The 22754-nt window shown below is 28.1% G+C and overlaps 4 protein-coding genes across 4 annotated transcripts; all 4 read right to left on the bottom strand.

The window, feature by feature from the left end:
• Positions 1-3454: 3454 nt before the first annotated feature.
• Positions 3455-5212, bottom strand: LOC118441948 (uncharacterized). The gene is made up of 7 exons (XM_085655430.1): positions 5101-5212; positions 4919-5019; positions 4571-4839; positions 4306-4491; positions 3826-3901; positions 3674-3763; positions 3455-3593 (listed from the first exon to the last, which is right to left on the bottom strand). The coding sequence occupies exons 1-7, from the start codon at positions 5210-5212 to the stop codon at positions 3486-3488; spliced, it is 942 nt and encodes a 313-aa protein (XP_085511556.1). The 3' UTR covers positions 3455-3485.
• Positions 5213-6877: 1665 nt separating this feature from the next.
• LOC146873230 (uncharacterized) lies at positions 6878-8673 on the bottom strand. The gene is made up of 7 exons (XM_085655428.1): positions 8314-8673; positions 7945-8222; positions 7630-7878; positions 7315-7567; positions 7185-7253; positions 7036-7125; positions 6878-6949 (listed from the first exon to the last, which is right to left on the bottom strand). Exons 1-7 carry the CDS (start codon positions 8671-8673, stop codon positions 6878-6880), a joined length of 1371 nt encoding a protein of 456 aa, XP_085511554.1.
• Positions 8674-15117: 6444 nt separating this feature from the next.
• LOC118441951 (uncharacterized) lies at positions 15118-16797 on the bottom strand. Its single transcript, XM_085655427.1, has 8 exons — positions 16676-16797; positions 16286-16560; positions 16030-16215; positions 15826-15946; positions 15700-15741; positions 15503-15604; positions 15341-15430; positions 15118-15258 (listed from the first exon to the last, which is right to left on the bottom strand). The coding sequence occupies exons 2-8, from the start codon at positions 16408-16410 to the stop codon at positions 15154-15156; spliced, it is 771 nt and encodes a 256-aa protein (XP_085511553.1). The 5' UTR covers positions 16411-16560; positions 16676-16797; the 3' UTR covers positions 15118-15153.
• A 2234-nt stretch (positions 16798-19031) lies between these two features.
• Positions 19032-20825, bottom strand: LOC146873229 (uncharacterized). The gene is made up of 7 exons (XM_085655426.1): positions 20466-20825; positions 20096-20373; positions 19778-20026; positions 19465-19717; positions 19334-19402; positions 19184-19273; positions 19032-19103 (listed from the first exon to the last, which is right to left on the bottom strand). Exons 1-7 carry the CDS (start codon positions 20823-20825, stop codon positions 19032-19034), a joined length of 1371 nt encoding a protein of 456 aa, XP_085511552.1.
• Positions 20826-22754: the final 1929 nt, after the last annotated feature.

The raw sequence follows: 22754 nt of genomic DNA, 5'->3' as shown, positions 1-22754 counted from the left end.
TTTAGAATTTAAAATTAAATTTTGTTATTATACATTTTGAATAATGATCAGTTAGATTAGAGCACAAAGCAAAAAAGAGACTATTAGAAACAAAGCTGAAGAGGACTATACAAATTGTGGCTCAAGAGGGCAACTATAGACTAATGAGTTATTTTCGAAGGTTCACGAGAATGGCTCTTAGTTATATTTTAATTTTATCATGTTATCACTCAAAATCCTTTCATGAGTGTAGGGGGAATTCGGAAAACTAAGCGACGTAACATTCCATCTCCGGTCCCACATTGCCACGCGTACGCGAATAGGATTATTTCATATTTTATGGATTTTTTTTTATTAAAATCGAGATAAAAATTTTGCACCTTTTTCTTTTCTAAAGTTCAATTAAATTCATATTTTTATTTTAATAAAATCAAATTGTACGTTAAACTTGAGTCATAAATTTTGCACATTTTTTCTTTTCTAAAGTTCAATTAAATTTATAATTTTATTTTAATAAAATCGAGTTTTATATTAAAGTCATAGCTATGAAACGTATAAAATATAGTAATTGTAGAGATGAAATTCCATTGAATAAAGGTGCACATGGAGCTGAAACAAGCACACAGGATCATCAGGTGGGACTCTTGGGACGAGCCCTTTGGGTGTAGGCTTTTGGGAGGAGTTTTGAGTAAGTCTTTTTTTTTGCAGAAAAATCGAACTCTGGTTTTGTGCAGCGATATTCAATATTTCCATCTCTCGTTTTGAATTTCATTGTTGTCACGCACATTCAGGCTCTCTTTTCTCTTTTTTTTCTGGCTCTTCTTTTTATCTCATATTTTTTCTCTTTCACTTTTTCGTTTTCTTTTATTCTTTTTCAGGTATTATCGAGACATCATCGAGGTATAGATCGGATGATACCGAAATATTATCGAATGACTCGGTTCATTATCGTTTCTTATAGGAGAATACGAGAAAGATAGGAAGAACATTTGCGCGCATGTTAACGGGCACAAGCATGAATGTTTGTGGGCACGATTAAAAGTCTTATGGGGGATTTAGTTTTATTTGCTCGAAAATTCGATTAGATTATCTTGTGAACGTAGATTTTAGTCTCCACATGCAGCAACTTCCACATAGTGAAATCTGGATCGGTAGTACTTGCGATATATTAAAATCTTAATTCAATACTTTCAGAATCAATTTCAATACTTTCAGAATCCCATCAATCTAATTCTGATTAAACACTAAAGTATTAACGCTTTACATTGCCAATAATACTTCTACAAGTAAATATATAAGATATAGTTAAATTCAAAGATAATTTCTTTAAATTTGCAAATATATATAATAATTATCATATGTGTTAATTATATTTATTATTCTTTATGCTTTTATTGTAAAACAAATATGTACCAACGTCGTATCTGATACGAATCATTTCAATATGAACACTATTATTAAAAAAAGGTTTATATATGACAGACTGAAATGTTTTGAGTTTATAGCCTATTAACTAACTATTTACTTTAACCTACACGAAATCAATTGTTGTTTACGCGTAAGAGGGGTATACCAACATAAGCTTATATACTGATACGATAAACACATGGTGGGAATATTGTTCCTATTTGTGTTTATATTTCATACCTGTCCTATCTCTGAAGTCACACACGTTACGAGCGAAAGATGATGAATGGCCTTAAGCTATGTTATATATACACATTCATTTACTTTTTTAACAACCTTTTTTATCTTGCGATTATTTTTAATACTTACCGAAGACATCGGTGTTCTAATCTTTCTTTATTGTCTTATCGGCATTGTAAAATATTATGTAAAATGATAAGTAAACGATATGGAAACTTTTAGTATAGACAACCCTAAAGTTTTATGAGAGAAAATGTGACTTCGATATTTTTTAAGGGTTGACTTTCATATTACAGTGAATCTGCTTCAGAATGATAAACGATATTTGCGGATTATTAGGATTACAATGCCTGTTTACGTTTCCTTTTCGAGAGCCACCGTTTCTAATCCATCCCATATGGTTTACACGAGGAAATCCCTACGTACCCTAAGTATGTAGGCTTCTACATAACCCCTATATGTAGGCTTCTATTTCTATCGTCGAATAAATCGAGGGTACATTTTTAGTTGGTAAAAGTAAACTACGATAAATCGAAAATTATTTCTATCTCATATTTCTTTAGCACAAATATTTTCGACTAATACAAATATTATTATTTTATAATATTATAATTAAATGTTTTAAATAGTATTATTATTAGTTTTTTATTCTTAACAATTTTTTTTTTTTTTTTAATGAATATAAAAAAAATAAAGTTTCTTTATATTTCTATTAAAATTTATCATGCCTTTCAATTATTATTATTACATATGTTCAACAATTAAATAAATTTCTATATTTTTATATTTATTTTTAAAGAAACTTGGTGATTTATTTTCAGTTTAACCGATAATATGAGAGCTTCGATTAAATAATTCTTTATAGAGGGTCAGATAAGAAAGGCTCGATATACCCCTCTACATTCTCTTCTCCAGTATACCCATGGGTACGATAAATCAATCCCTTTGGCTCAATGATACTTCTATAGTAGCAGGTGGCCTCGGACAGTCACCGACGTTCGCGCCCTTAATTCCCAATTAATGTTACCCCTCTTCAGAAACGTGTGTTCGAACAATTTCTTTTCGTACTACGTCGTCACCAATATGGGGTAACTTACCGCGAAAACGTTCCACTTATTATTCACATATCGACGCTTATTATCGATGAGAAATTCAAGATAAGAAACTATTATCTTGATATTATCATATCGATTATATACGTTATAATACAATATTACATGATATCTCTATGAAAATATCTGTAACAATTACATTTAATGTGTAAATTTCAATAATAAATTTAAATTCTATGACATGCCCTTTACAATTTAATTTTAATGATGATAACAAGAATAATATTTTGGTTCACTTATTTATTATTAAAGGGTTCGTCTTTAAGCATTATATAATTACTATATTATTACCTATGGAATTGTATAGGTACTTAGTTGAATTTTACGGACTAACGCCTCTATCTGTACTTATCCCTCCTTGTACGAGTAGGGAACAGTAATTGAGATGAGACTGTATTCCCCTATCTTCCTCTTAATTGGTGGAAAATTGTTAGGGGTGAGTACGTGAGAATCGATCGTTCCTTGTTAACCGATCAGAAAATTAGATATCAATACGATAGTAATAGTTATATTCGATTTTTATATACCTTAAAAACTTTACATTTTTATTATAATTTTCATAATAAAAAAACGTTAAAGCATTTTAGATACTAATTAATTTTTTTTATATCGCGATAATGTATAATGTATCTGGAATTATTGTAAATGAATGAAAATTTACATTTCTCTTTTTGTTGTTTTTGTAACAATACAAAATAATGAAACGAAGCGTATTTCGTAGATCGTTTAGAACACGTAACAATGATTTCAAACCTCTGATTTACCTGATAAATTTAAATCTTCAATGAAAACTTGTTGTGGTACGTTTCCAACTTGAATGAGAATAATGAGATAAGTTGTGACGGAACTGATCACCTAAAAGTAATACAAATTAGCTGTTTATAAATTTAATAAAAATCTACAAATCAATATTAAAAATTATATTTTGAACGCACATTACGTATCAATGTATGGTCGAGATAAAAAAAACCGCAGGTTGTAAAAGTCAATGGATTTTGAATAAGTTGTAGAGTGAAGTCACGAATCTAGAAGGATAATAAAATACAGATAATAATATTTCTCACATTTCCATTTGTTGACTTTTTACCTCAGCACGAAATTCCTTGCTGGTTGATGGTTCATACAATTCACAGATGATGTCTCCGGTTTTAGTCGCATGTAAAGAAAAATAATATAACATCAATATTTATATCGTTCAATATTTCGTCGAAATTTGCGAAAAATATAATGAATATTTAAAGAACATACCTCTATAATAGTTCTTTCACATACATGACTTATTATAATAATCTTAAATCCAAAATAACAAATCCAATACAAGAAAGTAAAACATTGATAAAGTTGTGTATAGTAGGCCCCGTTATGTATGTGATTATATAGATTGTAAGCCACAACAGTGATTATAATGAAAGATGTTAATACAGACATTAAATTATGTAAGCCAAACGCATCGTTTAAATTCTGAGCACACTTGATTAGTTCCAGATGTATCTTCCTTCGATAAAAAATGAAAAATGTAAAAAATTAAAAATAATCATTTTATAAAATTATACTATATAATAATTACTTGGCTTTATTAATCTTCAGAACGTTTTTATTCCATTTATACGTTCGATAAATATCAGATGACGGAGAATCGTCCTTCTTATTATTTTGCATTTGAAGGATTCTTTTATGTTGCGGCGAATCGATATTAGTCGTTAACATGTCTTTCAATAGTTCGTTCAATTGACCAAATTTTATCCGTATATATCTATTTTAAGTTTATAGTCTGATAAAATTTGATATAAATATTGAATTTTTTTACAATATATCAGAAAAAATTTACTTGCCTCATCCAGAATATAAAAGTAACATCGGTCACTAATAATAGAATAAATGGATAACGTTCGACGTAATATGTTACAATAATTAACCAGATACTATTCTCGAATAATTTTAGCCATTTATAATCGATTATCATCATACTCATTAAGATAAAAATCAAAATTAACATTATGTAATACTGTTGTCGAAAAAATTTAGACAAATTCATCGGTATATTTAATTGATTCATAGTTCGAGTACAAGTTTCTATTTGTAACGTGAGACGTCTCATCTTCTGTAAAAAATAACTCGAGATGTCGTAAGATAGAAATCCCGATGAATTGAATATATTAAAAGAACGAATAATCTTTTACCTTTCTTCTGAATATTCCAGCGATAATAGTGACAATGTGATACATGTAATCGCTATAGACGTATAACTCATATGTTAGTTTTATAAGAAGTGGTTTTTCATCTTTAAACGTTATCGAGGGAAATGAAATGATATTGGTCATCGAAATGTAGAAAATGATAGAAAAACAAGCATGAATCATACCGATTCCGTTAATCTTATCATCAACGAAATATTCGATCAAACCAGTGGTAAAAATTGAATTCATTATTATCAATGGTTTGATACTATGTCGAAATTTTGCTGATAGAGACATTTTAAAGGTATTTATAGAGAAAAGAGATTCACATATTTTGTTCCTTTCACATTCACCACTTTTTTCAAACGCAATAATTATTTCAAACACACTAATTGAGAAATTTGATATTTAAAGTTCGTAGAACAGAAATGAGTAGAGAACATTCTTTGTTGAGTTTTGATGTGACACTACACCACTCACAATTCATTGCTTGCATTATATCTTATGTCCCTCGTATTGGATATTATTCTAACCTACGTTCACGTTCAAGGGGGTGGGAACTACCTTTCTCTTTCGCGCGATCGTTCGATGAAACAGGTATTATCTCATAGAAATTAAAACGAAATAATTAATTGCATAGATGTTATCCTTTTTGTTCTGCTCTTTATTTTTTCTTTTTTCATATACCTTTCTATTGCTACAGAAAAGATGAAAAGAGGCGATGAAATATCATAATATGATAATGTGTAAAATACTATACTACATACTATTGATTTGTCGAATGAAAAAAAAATTTAATACATTAGTTATATCATTGACATTGAATAATTGTTTAATTTTGTATAATTTAATTTTGAATAATTGTAGAATTTTTTAATCAATGTAATTTTAAGCTTTGTACGATATTAATTTTTTATTCATTTCGTTAACTAAGACATTTCTCAAACATTTTTGTCATAATAATTAGATACGTTATATTATATATGTTATATTTATATATATTTATATATAAATTTTTTTAATAATTTATTTTTTATAAATTTATATATAAATTTATATATAATAATTATATATGTTATTTCATCAATCCACTAAAAAGGATCGACAAACTTTGTAGAATTGTTAACATTTATGAAAACGCTTATTTTTAGTTATTTATTATACTAATCGAATATCTATTTCTATATTATTCGAATCTATGTTCAGCTTCGAGGTGGTAGAAACTACCTTTTTCTTTTGTGCGATCGTTCGATCAAGTGGGTTAACAAGTATTATCTCGTAAAAGTTAAGAAATAAGAAATTATTAATTGGATAGATGTTATCCTTTACTATTCTTCTTTCTATCTTTTTTTTTTATTATTTTCTTTTTTTTTTTTATTAATACAGAAAAGAAAGAAAATTTGATCTTTATATGTCTATTTGAGATCACTCGTTATTGTTTAATAAATTTTACCTCCTTACGTAATAGGTAAAACGATTGTCTTGTCTGATCTAAAAGACAAAAGTAAAGTTGATAATTGTTGTTACGATGAGAGGATAATTGTCTAAGTAATAGTACTATAACTTCAAACTGTATATAAATAATTGATTTCGGAAAACCAAATATTATTGATATTTTAAAAAATAAGCCTGATGAAAAAAACATTAAAAATATACCTGCGATACACTGATACTGAAAGAGAGAAGAATAATTTCCGGATATGTTCAATTCCTTCATCACTCGTATACAAGTTTTTATTCGTACATATTATCGTTATCGTTATCAAATCGAAATCAATAAGAAATTATTTCTTAAGGGAGATCTTATATTAACGTTAATTTTTGTTGTTATTAAAATAGACAACAAATAGGACCAATTAGTCTCCATTGTCATTTTATTTCATAAAAAATTTAATCGTACATTTTTATAATAATACTTTTATCGTTTGTATAATAGACAGAACGAAGGACTATTGGAATAATTTATGATCCTCTTTTTACTAAATCGTTTACTTGGATCATGATAACTATATATGTCGTTATGATACCTATACACTAAAGAACAATATAGTTAATTACGTTTATTCTGATTTTCTAATTTATTTTTATAACGTAATTGAGAAGTAAATAATAGTACCAACCGAACAAATGTGTTTACAATTAAGATTATATAAACCAAATGTAGAATATACGGTAGAACGTTGCATCATTTGCAAAGAAAATATTTCCACCTATAAATATATCAATATTAATTCATTTATATCTTGAAATATTTCGTGAAAATATCAACCTCTTTTTTTATCTCGTAGTCCGTATTTTGTCCATAAAACGTATGAATTATTTCGTTGGTGTGTTCAGCCTAGAAAAATCATGAAATCGTTATACAAAATAAAACGATAAACCAATGCTATCCATTGTACCTCTTTCGTTGTTTTGTCACAGATGTAACTAACGACAAAAATCTTTGTTGAATATTGTAAACAGAATAATATCGTTATAATGGATTGAAAAATCATTTCGGAAATATTCTGTATTTCTTCCTGGTACAATATATACAAACAATATAACAGATATGTGTTAAGCAAAACACATATTGCCATTTCTAGGGATATCTGTATGCCGTATATATTACTAAAATTTTTCGACATTTTGTGTAATTCCAGATGAACCTGTCTAAGAAGATTAAATTTTCGCGAAGATTCTAAATGTACTTTTATCTGGTTCGTTTGGCTCACCTGATTGTTCGTAACAATGTTCTGCTTCTACTTATTCTGAGATTCGAAACTTGCATTTGTAATTGCGCTTGACGTAATGACGGTAGAGTGGTAAATAATTTCTTGGAATCAACAGGGAGTAATCGTTCAATTGACAGAGATCCATCAGCTTCCTTGTGTTCAATTAATTCTGAAGCAATAGAAGAAATCGGTAGAATGTTAATGTCGCTGAGAAGTTCGTTTGCTCGTTGAAATTCCGATTTGATGCACCTGCGATTTTGAAAAATTTCTAATTTACAATAAAAATGAATTAATATTTTCAATATCATTACGTACCTTACAAGGGTAAAGAATTCAAAAATCAATATAAATTTGATCATGAAACTGTATATATGTTGAAATATTACGCAATAAATTACGGTAGATTTATAAATTTGCTGATCTTTTAAAATGCAATTTACAATTATTATCGTACAAGAAAGGAATAAATAAAGGATAGTGATCGTTATTTCTATTATCGTTCTTTTATAAATACTGTTGAAAGATGTCGATGAGCCTAATGTTTGAAGCGTTTTGTCGATCTCATTTATCCTTTTTGTACATAATTTCAACATCTGTGCTTTGTTCATTTTACGAAAATTATTGATTAAAATTACATTGAAAAACAGTTAATAATAATATATCATACAAATTTCTTGGACTAACCTGGCTTTGATATAATCCTATAGCAGGTATAATGATTATCAGTATATTATTAATGATATATATAAGATGAGCTATAGTTTCGTTTAAATTAAACACTTTTGTGTTATATAATCGTCCGTTATTATAATACCATGCAGTGTTATACATACAACAAAGTAACATTGAATAAAGAAAACTAAGTATTGTTCTTGAATAGCTTCGAGGATATCCAAAAATGCGGAATCCAAATATAATGCTTAGAATATAGATCGGTCGTAAGATATCATTTATGCTTTTTGATTGCTCATATTTCGTTTTGTTAATTTTAGGGATACTTCGGTCTTCTTCTTTTTTTCTAAATTTCTCAATTAAATTTTTCATGATTACTTCCTCATCTTTTCTGATCGTCGATAATTAAATCACGTTTATGTGTATAATAGATAAATTAATTTGAAAAGATCGATGACTTTATTCTTTTATTCCTGTTTTCTTTTCTTATCTTGTAAAACACGAACGTAGTCCGATGAGATGTCTTCAAAGGATATTACGGTAATGCGTTTGAGTCCCTCAAGTGTGGCGCTGTAGAATTCATTAAGTCGATAACTATTTCTATTTCGTAATGTATTATTATCTTGAATAATTCGTAGCAATGTCTAAGACGATGAAATGGAAAGTTCGATATCATTTTGTATTGTATTTCTTATTATATTATTTCTTTTTTTTTTCTTTTTTATAAAATACATATTAAATGAAAACCTTTAACATAAAAAAAGAATAACAATAGCAATAATGACAGATAGATCGTCTAGATATAATAAAATTACGTCGCATGTAGTTCACTATGATAGACAACGAAGAATGATTAAAATATATTTTGATATAATCTTACTTTTATTCGATTAGAAAAATTATCTAGTCGATCTTATGATTAATCATATTAATTATTTGAATAATTTATTCAAATGATATCTTCGAAGTTGTATTCATTTTGTAAGAAGTATTATTAAGAATTGTATTGTGCAAAATGAGAGATTAACAAGAAATAGAGTAGAAACATTTTACTAGATATTGTCTGTGTTTTAAATCCTTCTTTGTCTTTGTTTTAAATCCCTCTTTGACTTTAAGTTTTATTTTTATATACTTACTTTATATTCAAGGTCTGATCAAATTTGTTATAAATATTGAATTTCCTCACAATAAATTACAAAGAATTTACTTGTTTCATTCAAAATATGAAAGTAATATTGATCACTAAACATATGATAAATGTTAAATATTGTTAAATACATCAAAATTGATCAGGTATTAGACTCGAATAATCTTAACCATTTATAATCGATCATTATCATGATTATTAAGATGAAAACTAAGACTAATATTAGATAATACTGTTGCCAAAAATATATAGACAAATATGTATTCAATTGATCGATAGTTCTTATACAATAAAATACGATAAAGATATTTTTAAGATATTTCAAAAAGAAAACAGATTTATTAATTTTCTTTTTTTTTCTTCAGAGTTAGTAATTATTTTAAATGCACTGTTCGAAAAACTTGATATTCAAAGCTTGTAAAAAAAGGAACGAAGAGAAAACATTTGTTGTGTCGTGCGGGATGCAACTATGAGAGCGTTTCCAGATACGCGTCTCGTATCGAACCAGCGATGATAGTCGATTTACACGGAGAAAGTTTCCTCATCTTTTTCTAATAGTCAGAGTTATAGACCCACTGATCACGATAAATAAGAGCAGTAGTATTAGGCTAGGATAGCGTGGTAGATTATCAGCAAAATATCGCTCTCCGCGTTTAAATTAATGGAAAAACACGAATTCTTTTGAAGGATTCCGTGAAACTCGTGATATAAATGCGAGACAATAGATATAATATAAATTATCACAGTATATTTATCGTAGTATGATACAATTGTTTTGTGTTTTTGTGTAGTGAGTCGTAATGGCTCACTATTTCTGAGCCAGTAATATAATAAGACTCGGAGGATTAGATGTTGCGAGTTGGAAGAATGTAAGGTTGACTGCTACGATTTAGTTGATATCCTGGATATCTCCATTTGAAACATAGCAGGTGATATTGATAAGAGTTATTATCTTACTAATGAGTGCGACTGTGAATAAATTTCTCTCGAACTATCCACAAAGATATTAATGAATTAGAAAAGAAAAATGAAAAGAGAGGAATTTAAGTAAACAGTATCTGGAATGGGAAAGCAATATTCTTATTGGTAGTGAACATGTCAGAATAATTCGTTCGAAATGTTTAACCAATTTCATGCATGATCCTTCATTCTAGTAATCGTTTGGATCCAGGATTATTACATTGATATTTGAAAGATAGGTGTCCGGCTTGACACATTATCGAAAACTAAGTACTTTACTAACAATGCCTAAAATCGGACAAAGGTAGCAATGTATTTTTTATTTATTCATTTTCTTAATGATTATCCAAGGAATTCCGAGGGACAGATATATTCAATAGAGATATGTAGTTATTCAACAAGTAGGTATTAATTGTTATTGTTTTTTTTCTCTATTATTTATTTTCTCTCTCTCTCTCTCTCTCTCTTTTTTTATTTTTTATTAGACAAGGTAAAAAGGAGTCATATAAAACAAGACATCATACTTTTAACTATTCATATAAACTATACATTTATAGTTTATACTAATGTCGACTACATACCATAGATTTATCGAATAAAGGAATGTTTTAATTTATTCGTTATATTATCGATGATGAATTATAGTTCACACTGTTGAATAATATCTTACGTTTACCGTCAACTTGAATAAAAATGACGAGATATGTAGTAATCGAACCGAAATCAAAGATATATTTTCAACTTACATTGTATATAAATGTATGATCTAGATCGAATAGTCCGCAAGCGGTAAAAGTCAAACGATTTTGTATTTGTTGAAAAGTAAAATTACGAATCTGGAAGAAACAATTATAGATTTAATATATATTCCAATACTAAAAATTGACACGTATATTTTTTTATAAAATATAAATTAAATGAAAAGCTTTAGTATAAAAGAGAAATAATAATAGCAGTATTATCAAAGAAAGTATCTAGATATAAAAAGAATTACGTTGCACATAGATTATTGTTATATCTATAGACGATGAAGAATGACTAAAATGCATTTCAAAATAGCCGTCCTTTCTTTCGAAAAGAAAAATCATCTATTCGATCTTATAATCAATCATATTATTTATTCATTTATTCAGATGACACTTATACTTCAAAGTCCTATTTATCTTGCAGAAAATATTATTAAAAGTTGTATTATGCAAAATGAAATTATTGAGATCAATAAGAAATTAATCATTGTAATAGATATAGTTTGTATTCTAAATCTTCCTTTATGAAAGTCTATAATATGATTGGTCTTTCTTAACAGGTATGTTTAACCTTTATATAATGTTTATTTGTTATTGATTTTGTCAAGATCACTTAAGACATTTGTATCGTAATAGATCAAATATTTTAATATCACTCCAATTAACGAAAAAAGATCCGAGGAGATAAGAGAATTATTGATAGCTTTAATAAGATCTCTTTTTTTCATTTTCTAAACTAATCGAGTAGTTTCAATTGCATTTAATATAAATCAAAAGTGCGCATGTGTATTGACAATGTGCTATATAGAGAGTGTACTTTTTACCTACGAAAGATAATTTCTATTGTGACAATTTGTTAATTACCAGAAATTTTCAAGAACGAAATGAAAGAATCTTGTATTACACAATTTATACTTTTAACATAAAACGTATAAATAACTTCATCGAATTAGTCCACCTAAAAGAGAAATTATTTTATCTATAATTATAATAATATCTATTGAAAAACTTACTTTTAAAATTGCCTTATCGCAAGTGAAATTAATAAAAATTATTTTGTGAATAATACAAAAGAAGAAATAAAAGACTCAAACCATCTAGTCCGCAAAAATGTCCTTAGTATCTTTCTAGTGTTCTTAGTTAATACACAAAAACACAGCTTAACAGTAACAATTTTTTTATTCAATATACCGATTTTTTTAATATTCCGATTAAAAGTGTGTTGAGCTCATAACTAAAGTTACAACTATCGTCTTTAACTTTAAACAAGAGAGAGAGAAAGAGAGAGAGAGAGAGAGAGAGAGAGAGAGAGAGAGAGAAGAAAATTATGAGATTGATTGCACTAGAATTTAATTGATCGAATGATTTGAGATTGTGTTCCGTATTGTGAATTCCTTGAATACTCTTCTGTGTTTTGTGTATACGGATGGCACAATGGTAACATGTTTTTTACTGGCTTTTTTTATCTGCTGGCCCAGATTCGACAGTATTTTATATTTCCACAGGTTTTCTCTCTTCTGTCGTTCGGATGGTATCCTAAGCACACTTATGCAGTAATAATCGAGCCAGACGAGCGGGAAAATTATTACTTTAAATATGAAGTTATAAATACATAGAATCTGAAGTAATGCGAATATTTATCATATATATTATTTATATATTAATTGTTTCGTCCGTCGTATATAACAAAATATATTATGACAGTATTCACATCTTTTAGCATCAATATGTGTGCTACAAAACCAGCACGTGCAGCGTAAAAGAAGTATAAACTAATTATTATAAATTTCATAGCGCTATTAAATTTCTCAGAAATGATTAGTGGTTAGTGTCGAATTATCAAAGAAAATTTGTGGTGTTGTGTTCCCAATTTGTATGAGAATAACGAGATAAGTCGTTACAGTACCGATGACCTAAAAGTAATCAATATTAGTTGTTTATAATATAAATATAAATTTAAATGTTGATTATACTAAAATTATGCGTTAAACTTACACTATGTATTAATGAATAGCCGAGATCAAAGAAGCCGTACGATGTAAATGACAATGGGTTTTGAATAAGTTGTAGAATAAAGTCATGAATCTAGAAGTATGATAAAATATTGAGATTAATTTCTAGTAAATTTGCTTTTATCAATTATTACCTCGGCACGATATTCATTGCTAGTTGATGGTTCGTACAATTCACATAGAATATCTCCGGTATTCGCCGCATGTAAACAACATAATGTAACATAATATCAATACATATTTTCATCGATATTTAGTTGAAATATGAGAAAAAAAATTACAATAAAATTAAAAAGTCATGAATACTGAAATAATATACCTCCGTTACAGTTGTTGCACATACATAACAGATTGTTATGATTTTCAATCCAAAGTAATAAATCCAATATAAGTAAATACAGAATGATTTGGGTTTCGAATGGTACTCCTTAGTTATTGAAAAATAATATAAATGGTAAGTCAAAAAAATGATAAAAATGAAAGTTGCTGGTACAAACATTAAAATATGTAAGTTATAAGCATCGTTTATATTCCTAGCACACTTGATTAATTCCAGGTGTATTTCCCTACAAAAAATGAAGAATAGAAAAAAATCAAAGAAGTCTTTTTGTATACTTTTACTATATATGTTTACCTGACTTTTTTTATTTTGATTACGTCTTCATTTGATTTATATTTTCGACGGATTTCAAATGACGGATAATCATTCTTTCTCGTTTGAAGAACTCTTTTATGTTGAGGTGAATCGATAGTAGTCGTAAGCATACTTCTCAATAATTCATTCAATTGACTAAATTTTATCTTTATATATCTATTTTAAATTTATGCTTCGATAATTTAAATTAGAAAAAAATAGTGACGTTTTGTATGGCATACTGAAATATTTACTTGCCTGATCCAGAATACAAAAGAAAAATCGATTAATAACCACACGAAATAGGGATAACGTTCGAGGTAAAGAAAAACTAATATCCAGTATTTTGTCCTGACCAATATTAACCATTGATAATCAAATACTATCATAATTATAAATGTGAAGACCAAGAATAATATTAAATAACATTGTTGCAAAAAACATTTAGACAAATTCATTGGGATATTAAGTTGATTCATAGATCGAATACAAGTTTCTATTTGTAACATAAAACGTCTCACTTTCTGTAAAAGATAATAGAGGATAGATTAAGGTAGCAATTTGGACGAAATCGGTAAATTAAAAGGACAAAGGAATTCACCTTTCTTCTAAGTATTCCAGCGATAATGTTAACAATGTGAAACACATGGCAGCTAAAAATATATAACTGGCCCGTTAATTGTATCAGTAATGGTCGTTCATTTCTAAAAACTTGCGCGGAAGACGGAAATATACTGGCAATCGAAGTGTAGAAAATAATAGAGAAGAAAACATAAACCATACCAAACACGTTAATATTATTTTCGACGAAATATTCTATCAGACCAGTGGTGAAAATCGAATTCATTATTATCAACGGCTTGATGCATATAATTCCGACGAAATCGACATTTCTAAAATATTCTTTAAGAAAATAACTTTTTTATTTCCTTTCTTTTTCGTATAAATCACTAATTATTTCAAATAAACCGTTCGATAAACTTGACGTTTGAGGTTCGCAGAAATTTAATGAATGTAGAACATTCTTTGCAGAGTTTTAATGTGATACATTAATTCCGTTACTACATTCGGGTTAGGAGAGTTGGAAACTAAAGTGTTACTTTACGCGATAATTCAATAAATTAAATTACAGGTATTATCTTTTCACATTACCATAGAAATTAATAAGAAATTATTCATTACGCAGATGTTATCATTTCATATTCATCTTTCTATTATTTCTTTTTTCGTTTCTTTTCTTTATTGACCCAAAAAGATGGAAGGTGTGAGGTAAAACAAAATATAATACTCATTAAAATAATATCGACTACGTGCCATGTATTTTTCGCCTAAAGAAACATATTTCTTCATTCCTTATTTTATGGACGTTGAATTATAGTCTGTATCGTTGGAGAATACTTTTGGTTTATCTCCCATTTGTATAAGAATAACGAGATAAGTAGTAATCGAACCAATTGCCTATAATATGCACAATAATACCAAAATTCTCATAAAATGAAAAATATAAAAAACCAAAGGCATTTCCGCATTTTCAACTTACACTATATAAAAATGAATGACCTAAATCGTAAAATCCACATGCAGTGAAAGTCAGACGATTTTGGATTAATTGAAAAGTAAAATTACGAATCTGAAACAAATAATTATACATTTAGTATATACTGTAATTTGATATTACACACTGACAGGCATTGTCTCTTACTTCATCGCGAAACGTCTTGCTGGTTGAAGGTTCGTATAATTCGCAAAGAATGTCTCCAGTGGCCATGACATATAGAAAAATAAATAAAATCAGTGTGTAATTCTATGAAATTCTCTTCAAAAGTTGTATATTTTGCAAATATTAAATATAGGATTAAATAAAAAAGAAAGAAAGAATAATTTGTAAAAGACACATACTTCTGTCATCGATGTCTCGCATATATTGCTTATTACAAAAATCTGAATGATGAAATAAAAAATCCAACAGAAACTTTTACAAAATTCTTTTATCCATGATTCATATCCGTTTGAAATTAATCTAACGTATAAACCGAGCAATATTATAGTAATATATAGTACTGATATAGTCGTGGATATAAGAATGTGTAATCCGTAAGCCTCACTTATAGTTCTGCCACATTTTATCAATTCTAAATGGATTTGTCTATAATAAAAAGAATAAAGTGAAAATTGTTAAAAATCGAAAAAGAATAATAAATCGTTTCGGGCTTATTACTAATAACTTACTTAACTTTTTTTAATTTCAAAATGTTCTCATTCGTTTTGTAGGTTCCACAAATAGTAGATAATGAAGATTCTTCTTCCCAATTATCTTTCATTCGAAGGACTCTCTTGTGTTGTGGTGAATCAGCAGTTGTTGTCAACATATTTAGGAGTGCTGCATTCAATTGACCAAATTTGATCTTTACGTACCTGCATAAGATCATTCGTTAAATTTAGTAACATTAAGTTCTTCTTTTACAAAATAAAAAGATTGACTTACCTGATCCAAAAGACGAAAGTAAAATTAATGACCATCATTACAATGTAAGAATAATTGTCGAAATAATAGAATTGTAACATTAAACTGTTGCCAAATGATAAATTGATGTCGGAGTACCAATACATATTGTCAATAATTAAGCCTGATATAAGAAAAATAACAAGTATGCCAGCGATACACTGATACCGAATAAGAGAGGAATAATTTTTCGGTATGTTCAGTTCATCAATTCTTTGTGTACAAGTTTCTAGCTGTTTTATAAACAATTTTACCCGCTGTGAAAATCAATTTACCCAATTGTTCAACTGTCTTTTTATTTATAATATATTAGTCTTAATAATAGAAAAATCACTTAATGAAAAACTTATCGATTAATAGAAGACATTTTACCTCTGTTCTTATTAATCCAACGAAAATTGTTATGATGTAGAGAAAAGGGTTTCCAATGAATATAATCGCTGATATTATTTTTGCAAGGTTTGACGGTTGAGCGTTCTTAAAAATATCAATCGTATTCATAAACATACAAGATAAGATAATATAGTAAACTAAACAACATATGATATAAACAAAACCAATCGTACGTATCGTACGGTTAACGAAGTATTCTAATAAGCCAGTGCAAACGATTGAGTTCGCGATAATCAATGGCAATACTGAACGTTGAAATTTATTTGGTCGAAACATTTAAAATGTTTTTTTAATTTTCTTATTAAATATATCACTTTTCACTTTCAAAATATACTTCATAGTTACTTTTCTTAGAATATCAAACTCTTTCTTGCTGCTGTTTTAAAATGATACTAATTCCTACAATTGCTTTTCTGTTCTTTTTATTATCGAACTGTTTTCGTAATAAATATTATCGTAAGTTGTATTTAGCTTGCAATAAAAATTACCACTTTCATATTTATCTTACTGTTTCCATCATGTCAAATTCTTTGATAAAAGAGTTCATGCATATTCATATACTTTACCACTTTATCAAATGAAAATCAATAAGATATTATTTCCTGTGTGGTACATTATCTAGATGTTAATTTTCATTGTCAGTAATGAACAAATGAGAACATTTATTCTATATATATATATTATAAATTTGTAGTATATAATAATAATTACTTGGCTTTTTTAATAATGATGATGTTTTTGCTCGATTTATCCGTTCGATGAATACTTGTTGCCTGCATGTCTTCATCATGACACGCATGCAACATCATGTGATGAACCCCGATCGAGTAGATCTCCCTACGAGGATCAATTTTTGAAATTTTTAGATGAATGGAGAAATTCACTCCTACAGACACACTCCACCTTTTAACGCGCAAACGCAGATCACCACGGCTACCAAAATTTTTCCAATGCAGATTCAATGCCAAAACTATCCTAAGTTTCGAAATATGCAGACAAACTATCAATACCGCATAAACGAACGCGACCCTTAAGTACGGCCGCAGTATGCTTTCTCAACGATCGTGCAGACGATTTGCATTATATGTGAAACGAATCATTACATATCCAAGGTTAATCGATTCTGTCGACGATCGGATTGGCGGATTCTCAATTTCATAAGCATGTTCCTATTGACGCTATTATTGGCGTTTAACTAGCTCAAAATTTAGCGTGTTGAGGTAGAATCTTATTTATTAATAACTCAGTTTCATTATTAAGAAGTAAACTCGATTGAGCAAAGCCTATGTTAAACCTTGCGTCGCATGCAATCGATCAGCTAAATACATCACAATCGCAAAACACAAACTCTTGGAGATCGATTACTTCCCTTTTGAAATGTTTCTTTCTTTTAAAGGAAATAAGAATAAGAAAGATAAAACTCGATTTAAAGGATATAAAATTTGAGCTGAGACGTAACTCTAAACGGTTCTTCGAAGAAAAGGGTTACATCTTCGAGAAACAGGCACACGAATTTATACTCTCATATATGTAAAGATATTTATTAACGAAAAACCTATCATTAGCGGGAGATTGATATATTCGGACATCATACTAAAATATTGCGAATCATATTACATACGCTTCAGCAATCATATCGCCATTTGTTATAGTACAATAGTAAGACGATTAAGTCTTACAATCAAGCTATGCATTGATACATTTTTTTCTTCAAAATTTAATATCGTATACAAAAGGCAGACGACATAGGGATTTACACCCTGTCTTTCAACGAAGTATTCTAATAAACTGGCGCAAAAAATCGAATTTGCGATAATTAATGGCCTAAGGGCCCATTGAAATTATTTCGACCGAAACATTTTAAAACAATTTTTAATTTTCTTATTGAAAATATTACTTTTCACTTTTAAGAAATATAACAATTTTTTTTATATTTATTTAGTTTCAATGGACTACTTGCTGACGTTTTGACGAAATACTAACTCTTACTAGTGGTTTATTTTTTTATTATATTGGGCTGTTTCAATAATAATACTTATTATGGCTCGCAATATTAGGTTGAAATAAAAATTACCACTTTTCTACTTATCCTATCTCTTGCATCATGTTAAATATGTTCTTCGTCATTATCAATTTATATACATTACCTTATTATTAAAGGAAAATCAATAAGAAATTATTTAATAACATTATATTGACGTTACATTTTATCGCTATTACAATAGATTACAAATAAAAATATTTATTCCACTTTGTCAATTTATTTCATGTAAGAATTTATTCGTAAATTTTTATTGTTTGCACTATTCGCAAGATGAAGGATCACCGCAATGATTTATATTTCTTTTTTTATTGAATTGGTAACTTGTATCATGATAACCATGTATGTTGTTATGATACCGACACACTGAAGAATAAAAAAATTATTATGTTTGCTATTATCCTTTTTTGTTTATAGTCTGATTGTATGTAAATAATTACACCTACCGAACAAATGTGTTTACAATTAAGATTATATAAACCGTATGCGGTATATACAGTACGACATTGCATCATTTGCAAAGAGAATATTTCTACCTGTAATGAAAAGAATTTTAATTTATACAAATCTTGATTTATCTCATAAAAAATATTAACCTCCTTTTTTATCTCGAAATCCGTATTTTGCCCATAAAATGTGTGAATAATTTCGTTGGTACGTTCAGCCTAAAAAAACCATGAAATCCTTATTATAGAAAATAGAACAACGAATTAATATTTATACATACCTCTGCCGTTGTTTTGTCACAGATGTAATTGATGATAAAGATTTTCAACGTATACTGTGAGCAACAGAATATGAATATCATTAAATGATGAATCAGATCATTAATGTTTCCTGTTTCTTTTTCCAATTTTGTATAAAGATCGTATAATACGTATATGTTAAACAATACAGATATTGCTACTTCTAGGGATATCTGTATGCCATACATATTACTATAACTTTTCGACACTCTATATAATTCTAGATGAACCTGTCTGATGAAATTTTCACGTAAATTCTAAATAATAGATATGTACTTTGTTTCTTTGGCTCACCTGATCGTCCGTAACAACCTCCTGCTTTTATTTATTTTGTAACTCTTAACTTGCAATTGTGACTGTGATCGACATAATGACGACTGACCGATAAATAATTTTTTTGAATCTACTGGGAGAGAACTTTCAATAGGTAAGGAACCATCAGCTTTTTTATGTTCAAGTAATTCCGAAGCAATAGAAGAAATTGGTAAAACATTGACGTCGCTAAGGAGATCATTTGCTCGGCGAAATTCCGATTCGATGCATCTAAGATAATTAAAGATTTTCAATTTATAATCGAAATGAAATATGTTAATTCTTAATAGTAGTACATACCTTATAATAGTAAAGAATTCGATTAAAAGTATAAATTTGATCATAAAAGTATATATATTCAACATTAGAGATAAATATAACATGAACGATTTATAAATTGGATTATTTAATATTGTCATCCATACGATAATTGTTATGAAGAAAAGGAACAAATAAAGGATTGCGATCGTTATATTCATTATCGTCATTTTGTAAATGTTGTTGAAAGACGTTGATGAACCTAGCACTTGAAGCGTTTTGTCAATCTCGCTTACTTTTTTGGATAATAATTTTGATGACTGTGTAACATACGTTTTAAGAATAATATTAATAAATTTCATAGAAAAAATTCGTTAATATTGATAATTATGCATAAATATTGTGGACTCACCTCGCTTTGATGTAATCCCAATATGAGTATAATAAATATCATCATTTTATCTGAGATAGATAAAACGTAGGTTATAGTTCTATCTAAATCAAACATTCCAGTGTTATAAATTCGTTCTTCTTGATAAGTCCATCCGACAAGATGAAGACAATAAAGTGACATAGAATAAAGGAAACTAAGTATCGGTCTTGAATGGCTTGGAGGAAATTCAAAAACACGCAATCCAAAGATAATGCTTAAAATGTAGATCGGTCGTAAAACTTCTTCGAAACTTTTCTTTCGTTCGTGCTTTATTTTGTAAAATCTAAAAGTATCTCGTACATTTTCTTGTTTTATAAATCTCTCAATTATGTTTCTCATGAGGATATTTTGTTGTATTTTTTATTCGTCAACTATATAATCACGTTTATTTGCACAGTATATAAATCAATTTGAAAAGATCTAATCTTTTATCCTTTTCGTCTCGTTTTAGTCCACTTATCTTATTAGACGCGTGCGAGGATCCTCGAAGGACATTACGGTAATGCCTCTGAGTCTCTCAAGTGTGGAACTGTTGAACTAATCAAATCGATAACTCTTTCTATATCGTAATATATCATTATCTTCAATAATTTAAAACAAAATGTAAGACAAGTGAAAAGATGAAAGAAAAAGTATCATAATCTTGATGAGCAAAGTTCGACACCTTTTCTTATTGTATTTCTTATTACATTATTTTTTTCTATAAAATATAAATTAAATGAAAAGCTTTAGTATAAAAGAGAAATAATAATAGCAGTATTATCAAAGAAAGTATCTAGATATAAAAAGAATTACGTTGCACATAGATTATTGTTATATCTATAGACGATGAAGAATGACTAAAATGCATTTCAAAATAGCCGTCCTTTCTTTCGAAAAGAAAAATCATCTATTCGATCTTATAATCAATCATATTATTTATTCATTTATTCAGATGACACTTATACTTCAAAGTCCTATTTATCTTGCAGAAAATATTATTAAAAGTTGTATTATGCAAAATGAAATTATTGAGATCAATAAGAAATTAATCATTGTAATAGATATAGTTTGTATTCTAAATCTTCCTTTATGAAAGTCTATAATATGATTGGTCTTTCTTAACAGGTATGTTTAACCTTTATATAATGTTTATTTGTTATTGATTTTGTCAAGATCACTTAAGACATTTGTATCGTAATAGATCAAATATTTTAATATCACTCCAATTAACGAAAAAAGATCCGAGGAGATAAGAGAATTATTGATAGCTTTAATAAGATCTCTTTTTTTCATTTTCTAAACTAATCGAGTAGTTTCAATTGCATTTAATATAAATCAAAAGTGCGCATGTGTATTGACAATGTGCTATATAGAGAGTGTACTTTTTACCTACGAAAGATAATTTCTATTGTGACAATTTGTTAATTACCAGAAATTTTCAAGAACGAAATGAAAGAATCTTGTATTACACAATTTATACTTTTAACATAAAACGTATAAATAACTTCATCGAATTAGTCCACCTAAAAGAGAAATTATTTTATCTATAATTATAATAATATCTATTGAAAAACTTACTTTTAAAATTGCCTTATCGCAAGTGAAATTAATAAAAATTATTTTGTGAATAATACAAAAGAAGAAATAAAAGACTCAAACCATCTAGTCCGCAAAAATGTCCTTAGTATCTTTCTAGTGTTCTTAGTTAATACACAAAAACACAGCTTAACAGTAACAATTTTTTTATTCAATATACCGATTTTTTTAATATTCCGATTAAAAGTGTGTTGAGCTCATAACTAAAGTTACAACTATCGTCTTTAACTTTAAACAAGAGAGAGAGAAAGAGAGAGAGAGAGAGAGAGAAGAAAATTATGAGATTGATTGCACTAGAATTTAATTGATCGAATGATTTGAGATTGTGTTCCGTATTGTGAATTCCTTGAATACTCTTCTGTGTTTTGTGTATACGGATGGCACAATGGTAACATGTTTTTTACTGGCTTTTTTTATCTGCTGGCCCAGATTCGACAGTATTTTATATTTCCACAGGTTTTCTCTCTTCTGTCGTTCGGATGGTATCTTAAGCACACTTATGCAGTAATAATCGAGCCAGACGAGCGGGAAAATTATTACTTTAAATATGAAGTTATAAATACATAGGATCTGAAGTAATGCGAATATTTATCATATATATTATTTATATATTAATTTTTTCGTCCGTCGTATATAACAAAATATATTATGACAGTATTCACATCTTTTAGCATCAATATGTGTGCTACA

The sequence above is a fragment of the Vespa mandarinia genome, chromosome 2 (genome assembly GCF_050613455.1).
Source record: "Vespa mandarinia isolate Hongniang chromosome 2, ASM5061345v1, whole genome shotgun sequence".
Classification (NCBI taxonomy): Eukaryota; Metazoa; Arthropoda; class Insecta; order Hymenoptera; family Vespidae; genus Vespa; species Vespa mandarinia.
This window is presented reverse-complemented; position numbering and strand designations above follow the sequence as displayed.

Excerpts from the sequence above, each read along its gene's own strand:
- LOC118441948 (XM_085655430.1), bottom strand. The coding sequence starts at position 5,212 with ATGTCTCTATCAGCAAAATTTCGACATAGTATCAAACCATTGATAATA. Across the intron at positions 4,840-4,918 it reads CTGGAATATTCAGAAGAAAG|AAGATGAGACGTCTCACGTT; the intron begins GTAAAAGATTAT and ends TATTTTTTACAG. Across the intron at positions 4,492-4,570 it reads ACTTTTATATTCTGGATGAG|ATATATACGGATAAAATTTG; the intron begins GCAAGTAAATTT and ends AACTTAAAATAG.
- LOC146873230 (XM_085655428.1), bottom strand. The coding sequence starts at position 8,673 with ATGAAAAATTTAATTGAGAAATTTAGAAAAAAAGAAGAAGACCGAAGT. Across the intron at positions 7,879-7,944 it reads GAATTCTTTACCCTTGTAAG|GTGCATCAAATCGGAATTTC; the intron begins GTACGTAATGAT and ends TCAAAATCGCAG. Across the intron at positions 7,568-7,629 it reads ACATTGTTACGAACAATCAG|ACAGGTTCATCTGGAATTAC; the intron begins GTGAGCCAAACG and ends TAATCTTCTTAG.
- LOC118441951 (XM_085655427.1), bottom strand. The coding sequence starts at position 16,410 with ATGTATTGGTACTCCGACATCAATTTATCATTTGGCAACAGTTTAATG. Across the intron at positions 15,742-15,825 it reads TAATATTGCTCGGTTTATAC|ATTTTTGTAATAAGCAATAT; the intron begins GTTAGATTAATT and ends TTCATCATTCAG. Across the intron at positions 15,605-15,699 it reads GCGAGACATCGATGACAGAA|AATTACACACTGATTTTATT; the intron begins GTATGTGTCTTT and ends AGAATTTCATAG.
- LOC146873229 (XM_085655426.1), bottom strand. The coding sequence starts at position 20,825 with ATGAGAAACATAATTGAGAGATTTATAAAACAAGAAAATGTACGAGAT. Across the intron at positions 20,027-20,095 it reads GAATTCTTTACTATTATAAG|ATGCATCGAATCGGAATTTC; the intron begins GTATGTACTACT and ends TAATTATCTTAG. Across the intron at positions 19,718-19,777 it reads AGGTTGTTACGGACGATCAG|ACAGGTTCATCTAGAATTAT; the intron begins GTGAGCCAAAGA and ends AAATTTCATCAG.